General features: G+C 35.1%; 1 protein-coding gene across 1 annotated transcript in view; it reads right to left on the bottom strand.

The window, feature by feature from the left end:
* Positions 1 to 386: 386 nt before the first annotated feature.
* TMEM30A (transmembrane protein 30A) overlaps positions 387 to 19,951 on the bottom strand; it is a 37,940-nt gene continuing 18,375 nt past the window's right edge. The window contains exons 2-7 of the mRNA XM_080805303.1: positions 14,478 to 14,585; positions 11,939 to 12,046; positions 8,500 to 8,587; positions 7,075 to 7,218; positions 6,230 to 6,436; positions 387 to 3,758 (exon numbers count right to left, since the gene is read on the bottom strand). Coding sequence (XP_080661429.1) covers positions 3,565 to 3,758; positions 6,230 to 6,436; positions 7,075 to 7,218; positions 8,500 to 8,587; positions 11,939 to 12,046; positions 14,478 to 14,585 — 849 coding nt within the window. The 3' untranslated portion in view covers positions 387 to 3,564. The remainder of the gene's footprint in view (positions 3,759 to 6,229; positions 6,437 to 7,074; positions 7,219 to 8,499; positions 8,588 to 11,938; positions 12,047 to 14,477; positions 14,586 to 19,951) is intronic.

Raw genomic sequence — 19,951 nt, 5'->3', positions numbered from 1 at the left:
AGCGATTCACAGACCTGTACCCCTGGGGATAAAAATACATTATATGTTTATTAAAATAAAATTTAAAAAAATATATTAAAAAAAAAAACTAGGGATGGGGAGCCTGGGTGGCTCAGTGGGTTAAAGCCTCTGCCTTTGGCTCAGGTCATGATCCCAGGGTCCTGGGATGGAGCCCCGCATCAGGCTCTCTGCTCAGCAGGGAGTCTGCTTCCTCCTCTCTCTCTGCCTGCCTCTCTGCCTGCTTGTGATGTCTGTCAAATAAATAAATAAATAAATCTTTAAAAAAGAAAAAAAAAGATTTTTTTAAAAGCATGTATACATGTTACTTTGACAAAATGTAAATTTATATATTTACAAATGGATAAAATCAAATAAGCTCACCATGGTCTGATTTTAGGTATATTTATTTTGAAATTTAAAATGACATTAGGGAAAATATAATTTATATTTATTGAATCGGGCATGGATTAAAAAAAGAAAGCTCTAAAACACTTGACTAGATCATCCAAACTCTGCAACAAACATTTATGCATCGAAATTCTTCTTGAAATAGCACTTCCTTACTCCCTCCACCCTTCACTCAAAATAACAGTGTTCACAAAGAAAACTTTTCATCTTAACCAACAAAGGACCATAAGATAATTCTAAGGCAGTATTTCCATGAAGATGATTAACCAGCATTGATTAACCCTACAGTCAGCAGCTCCTCTTTCCTGGTTTGGTTTTTCTTTCCTGTATGCCCCTCCCTCTTTGTTATTTTCATTATCTTTGCTTCTCTACCATTTCTTCCTTTTCTATTTACTAGACATTTCTTGATCTAATACCAAAATTTAGCCCATCTGCCTATAATTCAGGCAACAATCTGACCACATAATGGTAAGAAGAGATGTTTCCCAGTAATATAGACAAATCTTGCAGTTAATGCTGTCAAAGTGATTAATATATACACATACTGGCAATCAAATCTAGACATGGAAATGTTAAAACTCGGGACTTATTGACTTTGAGCTAAAGTTTAGTGTTCAACATTAGCAAAAACACTGGGGCATTATTATTTTAGCAAGACACTTAAACATAGCAAAATTAATTTTGTTCATTTTTATTAATACAGAACATACTAACAGAACATTATCTTTAAATATAATCAAGGTTACAAATAAACTGTTACTAACCAATAAACAAAAAATATTCACTTGACTCTCCTCTTGAATCAAAATTCTCTATTAGGTAGTACAGTTATTTTTCTCATCTTATTTTTAACTGTCTTATGATTTCAATGAAATTTCTTAGCTTTTACTTATTAAATAATTCCTTCAATTGGGAAACTTCATATATCAAAATACTTCCTGTAAGTCAATGCATTCTTCAACGCCTTCTACTTAACCTAAATGCAATAAAATGCAATATGATTCTCTGAAAGTTGAATATAACATCAGTGTTTCCAAAAGATGAGCATAAAACCCATAAGAAAGAAATGTTTTTCCTCCCCCACCATGCTTCACATAAGCCATCTGAATGTTCCACATTCTTCATAATCAGTAACAGTAATCCCTTAAAGCTCAAATGAGAGGAGACCGGAAGGGAACTGGGCCATCAATGAACTTGTAGAACAGATAAAACTCCAAATGTATTTTAAGATTCTGTCTTCACCACAGATGAGAAAAGTGTTGGGAAGGTCTTCAATTTTTCTTTAGTGGTACCTTTGGTCCCCTAATCAGAAAAAGAGATGCAGGATGGCAGTCCTCCTTAAACAACATAAACTCAATCTGGATAGATAGGCAAAAACCTTTTCCCCCAATGATGTATCCCAGAAAATAAATTGCCATGTGCAAGAGGGTCAATTTATCAGAATAAATAACAATATTCTGAAGGACTGACAAAACAAAGGCTATTTTTAGACAAAGAATACCCTATGCACTCAGAAATTTCAGGATAATCATAAAGTAAGTACCTCATGCAAGTAATATTCTACCAGTTAAAAGTCATGAACTACAAGTTCTTTTAACTGAATTTCATGTTATACAAAACTTATGAAGTGTGGCACATTTCTATTACAATTACATTATTTGTTTTTTTAAAAAAAAACATATATTAATGAAAATTGATACATTACCAAGACCTTTTGATTTAAAATATAACTGAAGGAAATCATTACAAACTCTGAATAAACAGCTACTCTTCTATACAAACATATGAGTTTAAAATTAAAAAAAGCTATTTCAAAGCAATTAAGCCATCTCTGATTAAGACATACGTTTTCATGCATGTGAAAAAGTAAGTTTACATTCAAGAATAAGTTCCATAGCAAACAAATTATAGCATTTATTCAATAAGGAATATTAAAATAATTCCAGTTAATAGAAAATAAAATAACTTCAACCACATACATATTATAATTTATCATGTGCATACTGTGAAATCTACAGAATTTAGGAAATTTAAGGAATTTATTTTTAAAGTATATTTTAGGAAAAACCAACCAAAATAATTGGTACCTTAACTAAAAAGAATGTGCATACACATCTACATTTGACCTATATACAAAAATTGAATGAAATATAAAAGAAATGAAGGTTACTGTTTTCTAAAATTTCTACATTAGTACTTAAATCAAAACTTACCTGCAAAATAAAAACAGCTTGAGGTATTTCCAATGCTGAAGCAAATTTCTGAATGTTAAATACCACAAGAATGAAAAGTCTCCTTTGAACATTTACAACTGGTTTATAGTTGAGGCAGAAGATGAAGGTCTGCCAAGAAGTTTTCCCATCTCACCTATGTATCCCTTATGAAGTATAAGCTTCAAGGGAAATGATCACATGTAAAAATGTATCAAGTGAGCTGGGGTTCCTGACTGCAACATCTTCACCAAATCGAAAAAGGAATTTTAAATTCCCCCACCCGAGACCCACCTGACCTCTAGACATGACCATTAATTTCTATGCTAGATAAGGTAAGCATGTCCTTGTCCTTTGAAATCAAAGCTAAACTTGAAAAAGAACTGTACTGGATAAATTGAATACAGGAACCACCTCAACAAAGATGGTACTTTAAGCCTTTACACACGACACATGAAAATGATGAAGTGTTTTATTTAATTTGGTCTTTCTTCATCGTTTTGTAACTCCGAATCCTGCAAGGTTAGCAAGTCATTATATTCACACATCTTGTAATCCCTTTCTTCACACAACAGGCACACATATACAGCATCATATGTCAATATAATATTATCAACACAGCATAAACATTTAAGCAGTAGATGCATTTCACAGGAAAGAGGCTCTATGCATCATATGGCCTGACCCAACACAAAGCAAACATTAGAATGCCATTTCAGCAGTTACAGTGTTGATATGATCAATATAGTTAATTTGTTTCATACCCGTCATATATTTCCATAAGACATCCATAAAGAAGGAGCAAAGGACAAAAACTGCTTTTTAAAAAAAAAGTTATGTGCCAACTTCAAAAATGACATACTAACCAGACATCGGCATTCGAAAGCTAGGTTGAACAGGACTGGCCTTGATGCACATGCAGTAAATTTGTTTTCAGAATATAAAATTAAATGGTAATGTCAGCAGTATTACTACTGTTTCTATATTTATGATTAATTACTAGCAGTACAACTCCCAGAAGAAAGGAGATGGATCCAATAGCGATGTAAGCAATCCCCAAAAATGGATTTTTTCCTCCCATCCATGAAATAGTGCTCAAGATCATCCGTTTTCGTCCATCAAAAGAATGTACAGGGTAATCTGAAGAGTGTATAGGAAGATTTTTCCATGTCTAGTCGATTTTTAAAATATAACTTAAAATTTGGCATTTAATTGCTTGTAATTCATTGGTATAATTCCATGATACATAGGCAGCACCTTACTCACATTTGCTGAATCACAAAATAATTTTATAGTTACTACCTTGAAGCACTGAGTTAGCAAGTTAAACATTAGTAGTAAAAACCATATAGTTTATAAGCAAAAACAACCAAATTCAAATTAAGGGCTATATGGTTTCTCAGGTACTTTTACTCTCATTACACAGAAGGGACAAAAAGCCACAAAGAAATGTGATGTGAAACAAGTATTTCAGATGAACAACAATAAAACCCATCGAGGAAGAGAAGATTGACAGACCAGAAGAAAAAGGAAGAATAAAGAGACTGAAAGTCTCTGTGAGCTAAAAGAGCATGAATAAAAGAGTAATTATGAGAATGAGAGGACTCTGAACACAAGGTCAAAGAGTATGATACTGAAGTTTTAACTTGCTTATTTGGAGCAAAAACAAAACTCACGGTGTGACACAGACCTGATGGCTGAAACAGAGCAGAAGTGAAAGGTGGACTGTTAAAGAGATTTTTAAAAATGGGACACCAGTATATTGGATAAACTATCTACATGGGCCAATTCTAAGATTTTGGGGAGAATTAGGGCAGAGAAGACAGAACTAAATCCCTATGTGAAAGGTTTACAACCTTTTCAAAGCATCTTTTGAATCAAGTTTAGGCCCCATCTGTTTCTCTAGCTTCTGCAATTTTCCATCCCCAAGGATAGACCCTATTACTTCAAATAGCAGGCTCTGCCAGTTTCTTATATCAATCCTTATCAAATCAATCAATCAATGACTAAAGTAAGAGTTCCAACAAATAAAACACTTGAGGGACAAAGTATCAAATCACCCATCTAGCCTCTCTCTGTATTCCAACCCCCCAAAATGGGCTTCTGTCTTAATTCTAGTATCTAAGTTCCCACCTTGTAAGTAATTTTTGTAATTACCCGTGATGCTTTGCAGACCCAAATTTCTGCCTCATCAATTTCTGAGAGCCTATATTCCTCCTGACAGCTCTCTTTTCAATGCCTGGGATGCAAATAGTCTGTTAGCTAAGACAAAGTACTCCAAAGACATCTCTTTATTTCACTCTAGGCTACAGGCTTGTATATATGCCCTTATACCTTACTAGATCTTCTGGATTCTAACTGTGACAGAGTTGCCTCCTAAATTTGGCATTAGCCTCAGGATAATGTTCCATCAGCACCTTAACTGGGTCTGTCTGTGCAAAATTGCTCCCATCCGGGGGCCTAGGTTACAAAACTTGGCTACTTTTAGCCCGTCACTATCAGGTCATATTCAGTTGCATACTTGGGTGCAAAATCAAGAGACTAAGGATTCAAAAAGACATTTCTTTTGAAATTAGGTCTATTAATTTAACCATTTGCTAATGCATTATAAAACTGAAACTATACACTCATGGCTAACCTGGATTATGAAAACTCAAAAATACAAAGATCATTTACAAACATTCAAATGCAAATATTTGAGAAACTTTTCATTCATGATATATGTAAGCACTGGGCTACAGATTAAAAAACATAAGGACTTTTGTTTAGAATAAAAGGCAGTGTCCAATATTTTCAGCTAAGAAAGACTTTGTATCCAGGCCAATGTGGCTGGGTCTGAATACTTTAGTAAAGTAGCCAGGGATACAGCCTATAGTAGTTTTGTAGCTGATGGTAAAGTCATGGCCACTGGAGTCAATAGCTTGGTTATGAACCCCAACTCTTCTACTTATTACCTGTACAACCTGGGGTAAGTTACTTAAATGTTCTATGTTCCTGTATTCTTGTCTATGACAAGGAGATGATACCTATCTCATAATGCTTCAATTAAATAAAACAACGTATGGACAGTACTTAGTAAAATGTTGACATATAATTAGAATGAAATATATGATATTTATAAGCACTGAAAGGTACACCTGAATTATTAATGTGGAATAATACAGCTAAGGATAAAAATGTTTTGGTACTATGAACAGAATAATAGTTATAAACAATTATGTTGATACAAACTAGCATCCACTGATTCTTAATATCTAAAAATATACATTAAAACAGCCCACTACCATGAATGCTTATTTAGCATCAGTTATGCTCGCTGGCCTTTGAATTAAGCTCAATTACAATCTCTACTGTAGAAATATTTAGCTTATTAATAAATGAAACACCAGCATCTTAAATAATTTTACCAAATAATATGTTTGAATCCTAGTACAAAGTACATCAAAATTTAAAACTTCTGGAAGATTAAAAAAAAGATACTCTCATATATCCTCACATGCTCCTATAAAAATCAAAACTAAAACAGAGTATCATCTCATTTAACTGAGATAAGGCTGAACAACACTCCTTTCAAATTCTATCAATCTGTGCACATGGCCAAAAAAGGATACTGTACGTGATATTCAAATAGTATCGTCCAGCTGGTAATGTTGGATGTAAATCACTTTTCCGCTCTATAAGACGATATAACTTACGAAAAGTAGGTAATGCTGCAGTACGCATCCAAACAATAAAATCCTCATTTATGAACCCATTGTTATCTGGTTCAGAATCCAGCATATACACTGGTTTAACCCAGTTTACTGGCTTTGTTGTACCTTAAAAAAAAAGGGGGGGGTGAGAGGAGGGGACAAAATATTCAATTCTATTAAGAGTTTCACTTTCACTGAAAAGTCACTCGAATAAAACAAAGACAATACACAATCTAAGTATTTTTCATATTTCAAAGGTATAAGAAAGTCTTAAAATCTAAGAGACAAACCAATTTCTCATGTAACAACAAATAACTACAAAGATTTGATGACTATCTCCATTAGGAAAATACTAAAAGTATGCCATTGAGTATATAGCAAAAAGCAGATGATTTAATGCAAAGATACAATGATAAAAAAAATTACATTGTGAAATTGAGGCATAGAATCAAAAATAAATTTTAGTTTATAACTATAATAAAAAACTGGATCTGTTTGAAAGAAACTCACCTGTAGTTTTAACACAATGGCTGAAATGCTTTTAAGAAAATACTAGAAAAATTCAAGATTAGAAAAATACATTTCCTTTAGAATTTCAGTACATAAGAACATTCAACATATCTTACCTAAATTGGTGTGAAGTTAAGAAACGTTTTTTATAAAAAGCATAAACATTTTTAAGATTCTAAAGACAGAAAATTTTAGGTAGTTCATTAAAACTCCTAACTGATATCACATTTTAAAGAAATATTAGTAAATTTTACCTTTGAATCGTTCTTTTAGACTTTCTCCTCCAGAGGGATTTCTGAATTTCACATTTTTATCTGTCCACCAAGCAATACCTTTCTTTTTCAAAGGAATAGGTGTAGGATAAGATTCGTTGCCAACAAGAAATAATTCTAATGTATCTAAACATAAAAAAGAAGATATTGTTAAATACTGAAAATCCATAGCACCTACTATACTCTATGAGAAATGAGGATCTGATATCTGCTCCCAAAAGTGGCTGAACAGGAGGCAGGTATACAATGCACATTTGCTCCTGACTACTTATACATGAATTATCTATGGTAATTTTATAATCCTAGATGGACTTCTCTTTCTTCAATACAGTTAGAGGTTGTTTCTCCTACATGGCTAACTGAGATGTAGTAAGGTCAATGTTTTAATATTAACTCAAGTAAAATAATTTGCAGGGTAATCTGCTTCTCCTCCTTTCCTTTAAAAAACACATTCTTACCCAGTTTCTGGCTTATCCATTTCTCTATCCATACTATCTGATATGGTAGCCTCCAGCTACATGGCTACAGAGCCCCTGAAACTACAGCTGGTCCAAATGAATATGTTTTTTAAGTATGTATCTCAGAAATAAAAAACTCAATACAAAAAAATAGGATAAAAATATCTCATTCATCCATTTTATATACTGAATATCATTTATAGGTAAAAAGGTAGTATTTGGGGTTCAATAAAATGTATTAAAATTAATTTTACTTTTGTTTTTAATGTGACTATTAGAAAATTTTAACATATACATGTCTCAAAATGATGGTTTAGATTATATTAGTATCAGTGCCGCTTTAAATGATCAACTATAGCCTCCTTGTACTGGTATAAATATTGAGTTGGTGGAAAAGGCAGCCTGCCTTTTATTTTGTCATATATGAAATACAAAGATAAGCAGAATGTCTCTGCTTCTTCTTCCCAGAGCGAGATTCATTCTTAAAATATGAGAAGTCTCAAAAAAAAAAAAAAAAAAAGGTCACAAAACATTATAATACCCCATTAAAGAACTAACTGATATATTTATTTTAAAGTTGCTCGGGACACCTGGGTGACTCAGTCAGTTAAGCGTCTGACTCCTGGTTTTGGCTCAGGTCATGATCTCATGGGTCGTGAGATGGAGCCCTGAGTGGAGCAGAGTGCTCAGGCTCTGCGCCAGCAGGGAGTCTGCTTGAAGATTCTCTCCCTCTACCGCTACACCCCCACTTGCATATGTGCATAGAGCTCCTGCACACACGCAAGCACTCTCTCTCTCAAATGAACAAATCTTTTAAAAAAAAAAAAAGTTGCTCAATTTCTCAACTTCATTCATGTTTACTAGACTATCAAATCAGTATCAATAAATTACACACATTTTCCTATTTATATATATTCATAATCTGTATTTCTTTATATCTGTATCATACCATTAAACATGCTGTTGGCAATAGCTCCACAAGGAGCAATCGGTTTGTCTTCATTTCTTCGATAAGGCTCACATTCCTTACTGGGATTCTGATGTTCAGAAGGAAAAGAAGAAAGAAATTATCACATGGGCCTCTGGGAGAACTATGAGCTAGCCTAATTACTGATTATAAATTCAGTCCCTACATGTGTCTCACTTGCAATGCATACAGAATAATTCTGTACTATAAAGACTGTAACACCACATTTAAATACTCAAATTTTTTCTTAATGTTACCGTATTACCTTTTTATGTAACCATTCCTTGCAAATACTTTGTCATATATGCATATATCAAATTGACTTTTTAAAAATTTTCAAATCAACACAAAAATCATATCACAAAGAGTTTTCTGCTCAAGAAAAATTAAGAAGCAGTCTATTCTCAATCCAGTTGTGACATGATAAAAGGAATCTTCAATTGAAAGTAGACTGGAGGAGTGCCTGGGTGGCTCAGCGGGTTAAGCCTCTGCCTTCGGTTCAGGTCATGATCCCAGGGTCCTAGGATTGAGCCCTGCATTGGGCTCTCTGCTCAGCAGGGAGCCTGCTTCCCCCTCCCTCTCTGTCTGCCTCCCTGCCTACTTGTGATCTCTGTCTGTCAAATAAATAAATAAAATCTTTAAAAAAAAAAAATGTAGACTGGAAGCTCTAGTTCCACCTATGTACTATATAACTTCGGGCAAGTCCCTTGATTTACCTGGCTTTACTTAGAAAATGAACATGTTCAACTAGATAAACTCAAATTTTGTAATTCTGGGTTAATCCTGTGGTTCTACATAAAAGGAATGAAGGAGGGAGGGTGAGGTTTTAAACACAAATAAACTCTTCAGTAGGGGATATATATTCTAGCCACTGAATTCTTCAGGAAGTTTTAATAGAAAGGAAAATATTTTTTACTATCTACACATCAGAGATCCTGAACTAAGCAATACTAGATACTTTCCAGTAACTGGTTTAGGAAAGCCATTTATTGAGTACCTAATATACCATGTATCCTGCAAGGTGTCAGACACAGAAAAAACAAACAAATAAATAAATAAAGTCCCTGCTTTTAAGCAGCTCACAGTATAACAGAGGAAACAGATCCATATACAACCAATTATTTTATGAAATAAGAGCCATGATGAAGGAGTTTATAGTCATTCAACATGTATTTACTGAATGTCTTCCATGTGCTAAGCACTGGCAAAGTGCTTGGTATATGGTGGTTAAAATGATCCTTGCCCTCATGAGCTTATAGTATAGTTGGGAAAACAGAAGACAAATAAGTAAATATATAATTACAAATTGCAGTAAGTGTTATGAAAGTGGTATGCCAAGTAATTAATAGGGGAAGGCAAAATAAATTACTTTAGAACCTATCATAAAGAAAAGTTTGTTCTGGAGGTAATATGACATAAGTTAAGTCCTAAAAAAGAATAGAAGACAAGCATGTCACGAGCAGGCAGAAGAAGGTTTTAAGCAGAGAGAATAATACAGGCCACTCAGAGAAAACTTGTTATTTCTGAGAAGATAAAAGGAGAATGTAGTTAGAGTATGGGAACAAGGAGAATAAGGTATGATGACACTGGAGAATTATGCATAGTTCGGACATCCTGAGATTTTACTCCAAATGCTAGTAGACCACTGAAAGATCATTTCAGTGATTATCTACATTTTTAAAAGATCACTACAGCGACTATGCAGAAAATGGCCTGAGAGTAGGGCCAGAACAGATGATATGGAGAGAGTTGGGAATGCATGATATGGGGAAAGTTTGTTAAGCAAAGTAAGAAGTGACTTGGCATAGGGTATGAATGAACTAAATATGTAAAGAAGTTATTTTGTATCCAAGGGCACTATAGAAAAGAGCAAGCCTCCACATGAGAGGACTTCCAGGGCAAGACTTAAACCAGTATCCTAGGCAAATAAAATGTAAATGCTGAAGGGCAGATTACTTGGTCTCAGGAATTGTTAGGGAGAAGCATACATCACCCAAGGCAGGCAGGCCAAAGATACATTAAAGCTATGAGTTGGAAATAAGGAAGTAGAGTGGAGTGGTAGGTTGACAGAAGATTGTGAAGGACCTTACACACATGTTTTAAGTAACAAAGACTTCAATCTGTCCATTCTTAAAATCTTTAAAATCTTTGAAAGCCACCTGGTCTTAAAATCATGTATTTGGTCTAGCTCAGAGATCAATAAATAACAAAGTATACCTGTTTTTACAAATAAAATTTTATTGGAACACGGTTACAGTACACCCATTCATAAGTATTGTCTATGGGTTACTTTCATTCTACCGTGGCAGAGGGGAGTAGCTCTGTCAGAGACCATATGACCTGCAAAACTGAAGGTATTTACTGTCTGGGCTTTACAGAAACAAATTCATCAATTCCTAGTCTAAGCTAAAAGCTTTTTGCTTGCAGCCTGTAAGAAAAGAATTGATCTCTGTTTCTTCAGCTTTTAGCAAAGAGAGGGTGTATCTAAATAAAAGAATTATAAAACAACCACCATTTTCCAGGTCTCTAAACACGCCCAATCTATAATCCCAATCAACAAATTCAGAAAGCTCTAAGAACTTGGTGTGTCTCACAGAATAGCACCTTCTCTGGATTTGAGTCCTAAAACCCCACATGGTATTGCAAAATATTGCAGACCTAACCAGAATCTTTCAATATGTTATTTCTTGAGATCCCAAACATTAGGAATGATCAATAAAACCAGTAAAGATAACCTAGAGCAGTATATGCTTACCAGGAGCATTCTGGTCACAATATAGTCCTAAACTGCATTCTAAGAGATTCAATATATCTAAGAAACCCAAAATAGCTCTGGAACTCTGAAGGTTTGCTACATTGGCAACAACATAAAATACTTGGGGACCAACCACTACTATGAAAAGTTGAACAACAGTCAGGAAACTAAGATCCTCTAGCCCAATCCAAGCTGGGGATCAGAATGGGGGCTTGTTTTGGGGCACCTGAGTGGCTCAGTCAGTTTAGCATCTGCCTTCGACTCAGGTCATGATCCGGGGTCCTGGGATCAAGCCCCACACTGGGCTCTCTGCTCAGCGGGGAGCCTGCTTCTCCCTCTCTCTGCAGCTCACCCTGCTCCTGCTCTCCTGCTCAATCTCCTGAGCTCTCTCCCTCAAAGAAATAAATAAAATCTTGAAAAAAAAAAAGGGGGGGAGCCTGCTTCTCCCTCTCCCCCACTTGTGCTCTCATTTTGTCAAATAAATAAATAAAATCTTCAAAAAACAGTAATAAAATAAAAAAGCAAAAACCCTCACTAAACAAACTACAAGTAACAAGTAACACTTTAATTTCATCTTAATATTATTAAATTTAACAATTCTAACTAAGCTATTACCACATATTCTTATTTATATCTACATTTTCATATTCCCATCATTTTACTTACAAGTAAAGCACTAGAATCTCCATTTAGTTGACTATCATCTCGAGATTTCACATAACGACGATGGTTTTGATAGAAATTAGACAGTCCATAATACATAAACACATTGCCCTAGAGAAAAAGAAGGGAAACAATCTTCCTATGAAACTGTTGTGTATAAACTTGTTTCATGCATATATAAAAGCTAGTCATTTGGATTTTACTAGTTTAGAATTTGTGATAACTTAAAACAAGTACTGGAGTGAATCCTACCAATCCTTAACAATCTAAAACACTACAAACAGTAAGGTAAAAGAAGGTATGTTAAAAAATTCAAGAATAAACTTTGAAATATCCTTAAAGACTTCAAAGAAGTACTATTTGCATGAAAAAAAAGCCCTCAAGATGTCTATTAGCCTATGCTACCTTCAACTTCAAATTTTCTCCAATTCAGATTGGTCTCCACTGAGAGTCAACTTTTCAAAGGAATAATGGTCAAACTTTCATTTATTGTCCAAGTTAATTCTGAACTTGAACTGAGACATAAAAAATTTCTTGACATACTAAATAGTATTAGTAATTAATAAATTAATAGTAAAGTATCTAAGTTAATGAGTTAATGTATAACAATCAAGAAAAATACTTTAATATAGTTGGTGGAGCCAATTTAGAATAACTTGGGAAAGAAGGGTGACCTACATACACTATAATTATTTAAAAGGCACCGCAAAACCATCTTGAATGACTTAAGGTTTTAAGAGGTAGCAAAAACATTAAGCTATTTTCTCCTTTCTGGTTGCTACTTCTATAGTCTATAATAAAAAATAACTCAATAGGGGCTCCTGGGTAGCTCAGTTGTTAAGCACCTGCCTTCGGCTCAGGTCATGATCCCAGGGTCCTGGGATCAAGCCCCACATCAGGCTCCCCACTTAGCGGGAAGCCTGCTTCTCCCTCTCTCTCTGCCTGCTGCTTCCCCTGCTTGTGCTTTCTGTCAAATAAGTAAATAAAAATCTTTTTAAAAAATAAATAATAGGGGCACCTGGGTGGCTCAGTGGGTTAAGCCTCTGCCTTCAGCTCAGGTCATGATCTCAGGGTCTTGGGATCGAGCCCCGCATGGGCTCTCTGCTTGGCAGGGAGCCTGCTTCCCCCTCTCTCTGCCTGCCTCTCTGCCTACTTGTGATCTTTCTCTCTCTCTCTCTGTCAAATCAATAAATAAAATCTTAATAAATAAATATATAATTTTTAAAAATAACATTTTAAGTAGGCTTTATTTGATTTGTTATATTTAAAATTTTATTTTCAAATGTCAAATTATACAAACTTTCCCATTTCATATAAAGAAAATGTTCACATAAGAACTATTTTTGGTTATCAAAAATATCACAGAAACAAAGAATATGCTTAAAAAAAGATAATCTCAATTAAGAAGCAGTACAGTAAATTCAACTTATAAACTGAAAAAGAAATCCTTTCAGTGAATACTGAGACAAAATAACTGAAAAGTCTGTTAGTCCAATGCAAAATTTGGTCTTGCGAAGGAACCCATGGTCCACAAAAGAATGGGCTTTTCAGAAAAAGTTCTAAAATAGGTGTTTTGGGATGGGGAAAGAAACAACTGAAGCTTTCAAGTCTGTTTAATCTCAATTCTGTCTGTTCAGACAAAAGCAGAACTTCTTTACAGTTTTCTTCATCACAGTGAAAAAAATCTGAATTTTCGAGGTTTAAAATTTATGTGATTTCTGCTGAAACAAAGTAAAATAAATTCCTGTCTGCTCCCAAATTTATTTGCATGTTTTTTAAGATAGTGTTAGTCCTTTATTTCAGTGCACAAACATCTACAACCACTAGATGGCAACCACCTGCTGGGGACTACAAAAGTCAAACAGGCCTTTTAAGAAAATTTTAATTGTAGAAAATCTAAAAAGTTGACAAGTATTAAACTAATTTTGCTTCCTGAAGAATAAAACAATTTTTTATGCTTAATTTTTAGGTAAAGGAAAGCACAAACTGGTTTTGTCATGTCTATTCTGAATCATTATGTCCTTTAGCATAGGCTCAATTTCCACTAACAGGTATGAATGCAAAAGATACGTAACTACACACACACACACACACACACACACACACACACACAGTAGTGTTCTAATTGCTGTCAAGACATAAAAGCTCAATAAGGTTTCACTACGTGTTTGCATTTATGGCAATTCATATCTAATAGAAAAACAAGACAATTGAATAATGAATGACTTAGTAAATTTCCAAAGTAAACTAATTTTAGTATTAAAAGTAGGCAAAATTATTTCATATAAATGACACATTGATTTGTAAAATAAAATTTCCAGTGAAAAGATAAAATGTTTTAAATTTAGTTTTATAAAGTACTAAACTATTTAAATAAATACATGATATTTAATTACCAGACAGTATAAGGCAATAGTCGAACAAAACAATCTTCCTCAAAAGGATATGGACTTTGCTACAAAAATGAAATTAGTAAAAAAATTTTAATAAAACATCAATATTTTTAAAAGCAGGGTTTTTCTAATACATTGGGAATACAGACCTCAAATGACTGTTCCAGTGTGAAGTTAATGGTACAGTAACAAGGTGTCGCATTAGGAGACAAACATTTATTGCAGGGACTAGAAGGGTCTGTTCCGGTATAATCAATCTGTAAGAGAAACAAAAAGTAAGCACTTCCTTGGAGAAAGTGGATACACTGTGAAACAACTTGCTATTAGAAGAAAAAAATGAGTCCAATGAAGCAATGTATATAGCCCAGAAAAAAAAGTTTTTAAGGTTATCTATTTTGACAACCTAAGGTAATAAAAACTGAAAAGGGTCCTACATTATTCTACTAGCTCATCTTTCCAAGTAAATTCCTCTCTCCTTTTTACCAGGAGAAATACATTTATGCATAAAGTCAGATAAAAAATTCTAACTGCATGATGTATAAAGATTTAAACAGCTATATAAAGCCTAAATAAAATAACAAGTGAGGGGTGCCGGGGTGGCTCAAATCAATTGGGCATCTGCCTTTGGCTCAGCTCATGATCCAGGGGTCCTGGGATTGAGCCTTGCACTGGGCTATCTGCTCGCAAAGAGCCTGCTTCTCCCTCTCCCTCTGTTCCCCCTGCTTGTGTTCTGTCAACTAAATAAATAACATCTTTAAAAAATAAATGAATAAAAATAAATTTAAAGAAATACCAAGTTGATACAGAGATCAGTAAATCAGTTACTGCTCTTAAGTCTTCCAATCTTTAATACTTTCAGTCACCTCAGCTTCCATGGTATATTTTCAAATTAAAAAAAAAACAACAACAACTAGTAGGTATCTCAAGAGCTACCATTTTCTTAAAAACCTGATGGTGTAAAATAAAGAATTTGTCTTGTCTTTGTCTTGGTTTCCTGGCAAGGAGCTTCTAAAACCCTTGGAATTTCTCCAATGACAAGCAGGTATTTGTTTTTGATAAGCCCCTTGACTCACACACTACAGTTTTTGCTAGAGACAGCCCAGGATGGGGGCTAGTCACCAGAAAGACTATGTATGATTAGGGACTTTGGCTCAGCCCAATCTCTGGGGAGAAGGGAAAGCCTGGAAATTTAGTCCAATTATATGGGCCAATGTTTAATCAATCATGCCTGTGTCATGAAATGTAAAAAAACAAAAAAACAAAAAACAACTCTGGAAACAGAAGCACAGGGGCGCTTCCTGGTTGGTTAACCCACTGATGTACCAGAAGAGTGATGTGCCCTGATTCTATAGGGAGAGGGGACAAGATTCTATATTCAGGTCCCTACCAGACCTCAACTTGTGTGCTGTCTTCATTTAGCTAGTCATAGTTTACGTTGTTTACAATAAAATTGTAATCCTAAGTATAGCGCTTCCGAGTTAAGTCATTCTAGCAAATTATTGAAACTGAGAAGGATCACAAGAACCCCAGATTTATAGCCAACTGGTCATAAGTACAGATGGCCTGGAGACCTCTAAACTTGCAACTGGTATCTGAAAGACAGTCTTGTGTATGTGGCGGTGGGGGCGGTCTTAGGAAGCCCCTGGATTTGCAGCTAGTTGACCAGAAATGTCGGTAGCCTGGGGACCTAATTTGCAGCTGGCGTCCAAAGTGGTGGCAGTCTCGTTGCGAACCATGCCCTTACAGCTGTGCAGTCTGATGCTATTTCAGGGTGGTTAGTGTCAGAATTGAATTGCAGTACACCCGCTGGCATCAGATGACCTGGCTGATGGCTAATATGAGTCATTATAAGAATTTTTTTAAATAGATACCATTATTGTATCAATATTTTATGGTCTTAAAAATCCTTTGTACTCTACCTATTCATCCCTCCCTCCCCTAACTACTGGCAACCACTGATCTTTTTACTATCTCCACAGTTTTGCCTTTTCCAGAATGTTGTACAGCTGGAATCACACAGTATGTAGCCTTTTCAAATTGGCCTCTTTCACTTAATAATATGCATTTAAGGTTACTCCATGTCTATTCATGGCATGATAACACACTTCTTTTTAGCACTGAACATTATTCCATTTTCTGAATGCAACACAGATTTATCCATTCACCTACTAAAGGACATCTTGGTTGCTTTCAAGTTTGGGCAATTACAAGTAAAACTACTATAAACATCCTCGTGTAGGTTTTGTGTGAACCTAAGTTTTCAGCCATCTGAATAAATTACAAGGAGTAGGAATGCTGGATTGTATGGTAAGAGCAAGCTTAGTTATCTAAGAGGCTGCCAAACTATCAGTATTGTTTTGCATTCCCACCAGCTGTGAATGAGTTCCTACTGCTCCACATCCTCATCAGCATCTGCTGCGGTCAGATTTTTGGATTCTCACCATTCTAATAGGTGTACAGTGGTATCTTGTTTTAATTTACAATTCCCTAATGATCTATGTTAAGCATCTTTCATGTACTACTTGCCATCTATATATTAGGGACCAAATGTATCCTCCCAAAATCAGCACTAATTTTCCATGTGATTGTATCTGGAGGTGGGGCTGTTGGAAGGTAATTAGGTTTAGATGAGGTCATGAAGGTAGAGCCCCATAATGCGATTAGTGTCCTTAAGAGCAGAGACCAGAGCTCTCTTTCTCTCTCCCTGTTCCGTGAAAATGAAGTTGAGAAGGCAGCATCTGCGTGAGGAAGAGGGTCCTCACCAGGAACTGAATCTACCAATACCTTGATCTTAGACTACCCAGAGTCTAAAACCATGAGAAATACATGTCTATTATTTAAGTCACCTAGTCTGTGTTTTCTGTTCTGTTTTTGGTTTTGTTTTGTAGCAGCCCAAGATAAAACAGAGTTTAGTACTAAAAAGTGGGGTGTTGCTGTAACAAATACCTACAAAGACAGAAATGGCTTTGGAACTATGTAAGTGGTAGAGGCTGGAAGAGACCGGAGATGGATGCTAAAAATAGAGACATTAAGGGTAACAGGCAGCAAAGAAAGAGCCTTGGGGCAAGAATGTCTGCCCCAGTGGGTCCTGAAAGTAGAAGAGCTTCAGACTGAAGAGGATTACATTTGAGCCTTAATATCTAAAAGTATTTACTCACTAGATTTTGAAGACTTGCTTAGAACCTGTCATCCCTTTTTTCCTCTAATTTTCTCCCCTTTCAAATGGGAATGTCTACGCTCTGTCAGTTCCTCCCACGGTATTTTGGAAGCACATAACTCATCTGGTTAAATAGGTTCACAGTTGGAAAGACATTTTGTCTCAGGATGAACATACCTCAAGTGCCACCCATATCTTATTTAACTGATATTTAGATGAGACCTTAGAGCTGGTGCTGGATTGAGTTGAGACTTTGGGGTATATCGGATGAACTCGAAGTATATTTTGATTGCAAGAAGGACATGAATTTGAGGAGAAGGATGGAATGTATGGACTAAATGTGTCCCCCCAAAATTTGTATGTTGCAACCCTAACCCCCAATATGATAGCATTTGGAGGTTGGCCTTTGGGAGGTAATTAGGCTTAGATGAGGTCATAACAGTGGGGTCCCGATGACAGGACTGGTGTCCTTAATAAAAAGAGGAAGAGAGACCAGAGCTCCCTTTCTGCCATGGTAAGGACATACCAAGAAGGTGACCTCCTGCAAGCTAAGATGAGGGTTCTCACCAGGAAATCAATCTACCAGCACCTGATCTTGGACTTCTTTGCTTCAAAGACTGTAAGAAATGACTATCTGTTGTTTATAAGCCACCTAGTCTATGGTCTTTTGTTATAAGAGCCCAAACTAAGATATTGTATATCTTCTTGGGTGAGGTATCTCTTAATGTCTTTTGCCCAAGTTTTAACTGGGTTTTTCATTTTCTTATTGCTGAGTATTCAGAGTTCCTTGCATATTTTGGATAATAGTCCTTTAATAGTCCTTTATCCTCGATAATAGTCCTTTTAAAAATGTTTTTTCCTACTCAGTGGCTTGTTCTCTCACTCTTTTGATAAATAATAATTTTATGATAAACAGTCTTTTATTTACTTTAATAAAGTACAAAGATTAGCCATTTAATTTTTATTTCTAAAACAACATTTAAACTTTATATATGTTCAGTATTTCCTTATGTTGAAAAAAAGATTAAAATTGGTATATAGAAAATAGAGTCAGCAACTAACTGCAACATCTGATTGCTTTTTTTTTTAAAGATTTATTTAGGTCAGAGAGAAGGAGAGCATGAGCATGTGCAAGTGGGGGGAGGGAGAGAGGGAGAGGGAGACAAGCAGAGACCCCACTGAGCACAGGCTGGACACAGGGCTCATCACAGGACCCTGAGATCATGATCTGAGCCAATTTCAAGAGTCTGACACTTAACTCACTGAGCCATCCAGGCGCCCCAACATCTGACTGCTTCTCAAAAACTATAAAACTGTTTAATATATCCTGGTTTTGTCAAATTCCAATATTGAAATGTTCTCCACTAAAGCTTATTTGTTTATTAATAAAACTTTGTTTACAGAAAATTTTTATTCACCCCAAATATCTAGGAGAAGTTAGGCACATAACTAAAACAATCTAAAAACACAGGTCTCCTAAATGAAGAGAGGCAAAGCAATTTATACCACACCTGTTGAGCCACAACTTTCCACTCAGGGCCTATTCATACATAATATCCCACTTAAAACCCAAGTTTTATGATTCTGAAGAGATGAAAGATGAGACCACTTAGAAGGGAGAACTATTATTTTAAAATCTATATTAAACTATAGTAATTTTTTTCAGTTTTTATTTTTAAAAAATCTCTGCACATTTCTTTCTTTCAAGTCTTTCTTAAGACTAATTTAAGGACTTATGGGTGCCTGGGTGGCTCAGTGCGTTAAGCCTCTGCCTTCGGCTCAGGTCATGATCTCAGGGTCCTGGGATCGAGTCCCACATCAGGCTCTCTGCTTGGCAGGAAGCCTGCTTCGCCCTCTCTCTCTGCCTGCCTCTCTGCCTACTTGTGATCTCTGTCTGTCAAATAAATAAATAAAATTTTTTAAAAAATTAAAAAAAAAGACTAATTTAAGAATTAAAAAAAAAAAAAAGTGGCCAGCTGTGCCTATTACCATATTATATGCCTTTGAACAAACCCCTCTCAAATCACGCTCTTTCAAATTAGTTTCTAGGGCAAAGTAGGAAAGAAAGATCATTAATTGTGCAAGGACATATATTATTTATTTGAACAAAAATAATGAATATGATGGAATGTAAAATCTAAGAAATTATATTACAGTATATTAAAACTGAACATTTTATTGGAACTGAGAATAAGGGGAGATAGCTATAACAATTGCATTACAATCTTTTGATATAATTTTCAAAATGTACAAAATATTGGTATGTCTTTGGATTTCAGGAAAATCTGAATTTTTAAAAAATCATTATCATGAACATATTAAGCCTTACTACATTCAAGGCATAATATATGATACAAAATAGATACAAAAACAATCATACCTAAACTTCAACATTGTTTACACATTCCTTCCTATTACACACATACTGTATTTCATCTGATTCTCACCAAAATCCTATATTGTTAT

This window comes from Martes martes (assembly GCF_963455335.1).
Source record: "Martes martes genome assembly, chromosome: 6".
Lineage (NCBI taxonomy): Eukaryota > Metazoa > Chordata > Mammalia > Carnivora > Mustelidae > Martes > Martes martes.
Note: the sequence above shows the minus strand (reverse complement) of the source record. Positions and strands in the feature narration are given on the sequence as shown.